General features: G+C 51.0%; 1 protein-coding gene across 1 annotated transcript; it reads right to left on the bottom strand.

Annotated features, from left to right (window-relative positions):
- Positions 1-797: 797 nt before the first annotated feature.
- Positions 798-1,735, bottom strand: LOC120637957 (olfactory receptor class A-like protein 1). The gene has a single exon (XM_039910998.1). The coding sequence runs from the start codon at positions 1,662-1,664 to the stop codon at positions 852-854; it is 813 nt and encodes a 270-aa protein (XP_039766932.1). The 5' UTR covers positions 1,665-1,735; the 3' UTR covers positions 798-851.
- Between the last annotated feature and the right edge of the window lie 330 nt (positions 1,736-2,065).

The raw sequence follows: 2,065 nt of genomic DNA, 5'->3' as shown, positions 1-2,065 counted from the left end.
GATGAAAGTGGCAGAAATGGGATTTGAAGACAGGGCATTCTGACTCCAAGGCCTGTGTGCTCTCCACTTGGCCATGCTCCTTCTCATTTCCACTTCTGGTGCTGAGATTGTAACAAGGATTGTGTTGTTGAGAGGGAATTTCTTCCATACTTGCCCACTGTGCCCATAAAAACTGTCATGCACATTTCTGGCTCTTTGCCATTTTGATGAGCACTGGTCAGACACCAGTTGTGGGGAGGCATGCCCTGCGTCCAGCAAGACATGGGCATGAATTTGTATTTGCACTAGTGGGGATGGTTTGCACTGAGATATTCACACTCCCTGACCTGGTCCTTGTATGAAAGGCCTTGCATCGTGGGAATGCTGGCAGACTCTGACAGACCTGAATTTACACCCAGTGTTACTGACTGCTTCCCCTGTTCTGGGTTAGCCCCTTGCCCCCAACCGATGACTCTCAGGATTATCAGGGATTGGTTGGTGTCACTGACCATGGGGAAAATTGGACCGGGGTACAAGGACACCAGGCAGTCTGCTTCCATGTTCCAACACTTACAGGCATGGAGGCCAGCTCAGTGGAGATGGAGGTACCAAGGCTCCGGGTATACAGGAGAATGAGACTTGCAGGACAGTGTGTCTCTAACCCCTCTATCCCAGGTCCAGAACTATCCTGATCCCCAGATCCCTCGATCCTCTGCTCCCCATCAGACACGCACCTTTTCCCAAGACCCTAAGAGGTATCCCAGTTGGGAATACAGGAATCCCTTTTCCAGAGCATTCTCACCCTCCTGTGGCTGAGAATCATCAGAAATGGACTGACAGCTGAAAAAGTGAAGGACATAATGTTGTGGCTTTTAAGAATGAGCGGGGAATGTTTCTGCACATTTAATAAAACACAGCATGACTGTGTTCCGTCCATAGAGGAGGACATAGAGGGTGACCAGAGCAATGATTCGCTTTGCTGTTCTGACCTCGGGCATCACCTTGGGGGAGCATCCGGGCCCGTGGAGGTGTCGGCCCTGCCGGTGGTGTCTGTGCAGGACAAACACCATGTAACCACTGGCCACGCTCATGAGCCCCACGAAGAACATGTCATGGAGGGAGAGCACTACTGCATTGACCAGGGTTGTGACTGCACTGATACTGATGGAAGAGCAGTATTTCAGGAGGATGACTCTATTTATGCCGGTGCTGTTTCCGGGTCCCGAGATGAACATCGGTGTAGTCATGTCAAACAGCAGATTGAAGACCCAGGAGAGGAGGCAGGAGGGGAGGATGCACTTGGGGAATTGGGTTTTGACTCCCACACACTGGGAGAGGCCGGGGCTGATGGTTATGGCCTGGAAGACGCTCAAGAGGCAGGTGGTGCAGATGACAAGACCCCGGGCCACTCGATAGTTGTATAAGAGGATTTTGCAACCAGCATCACCCAGGAAATTATTCAGCCCCCAAGCTGACAGGATGTCAGGGATCCCTTGGCTGAGAAGGGCCATGGTGTTGGCCAGGGCCAGATGGGCGAGGATCAGGTCCCGAGGATTCAGCTGATGGATGGTGGAGACCACATGTGCATAAACCACGAGGAGGAATACATTCCCTGAGACCCCAAAGATGATCTGGAACAGAAAGAGGATCCCATAGGCAAGCTCAGTGACATCCATTCTTTTCATTCCACAGTGACAGAAGAGACCTTCAGTGGCATAACCTGGGGATGAAAGAAACACAGAGAGAGAGAGAGAGAGAGAGAGAGATGCAGACTGAATAAGAGAGTTATAGAGACACAGAGGCAGAGGGACAAAGAGAGAGGAAAGAGACAGAAAGACACTGAGAGAGTCACAGAGAGAGGGGCTGAGACAAAATGAAAGAGGGAAATAGGAAGAGAAAGGCATAGACAGAGAGAGACAGGGAGAAAGAGGAGAAGAAATTGAAAGACCCAGAGAAAGACAAAGAGATGGGACAGAGACAGAGAGAGGGAGATGGGGCGATTTCAATGACAGATATCAGTGTCTGCCTCCCCTTCCAGATAGAAATCTCGCTGTGGGCAGGGACGCTGTGTTGTATTGCCCTCTCC

The sequence above is a fragment of the Ornithorhynchus anatinus genome, unplaced genomic scaffold (assembly GCF_004115215.2).
Source record: "Ornithorhynchus anatinus isolate Pmale09 unplaced genomic scaffold, mOrnAna1.pri.v4 scaffold_225_arrow_ctg1, whole genome shotgun sequence".
Lineage (NCBI taxonomy): Eukaryota > Metazoa > Chordata > Mammalia > Monotremata > Ornithorhynchidae > Ornithorhynchus > Ornithorhynchus anatinus.
This window is presented reverse-complemented; position numbering and strand designations above follow the sequence as displayed.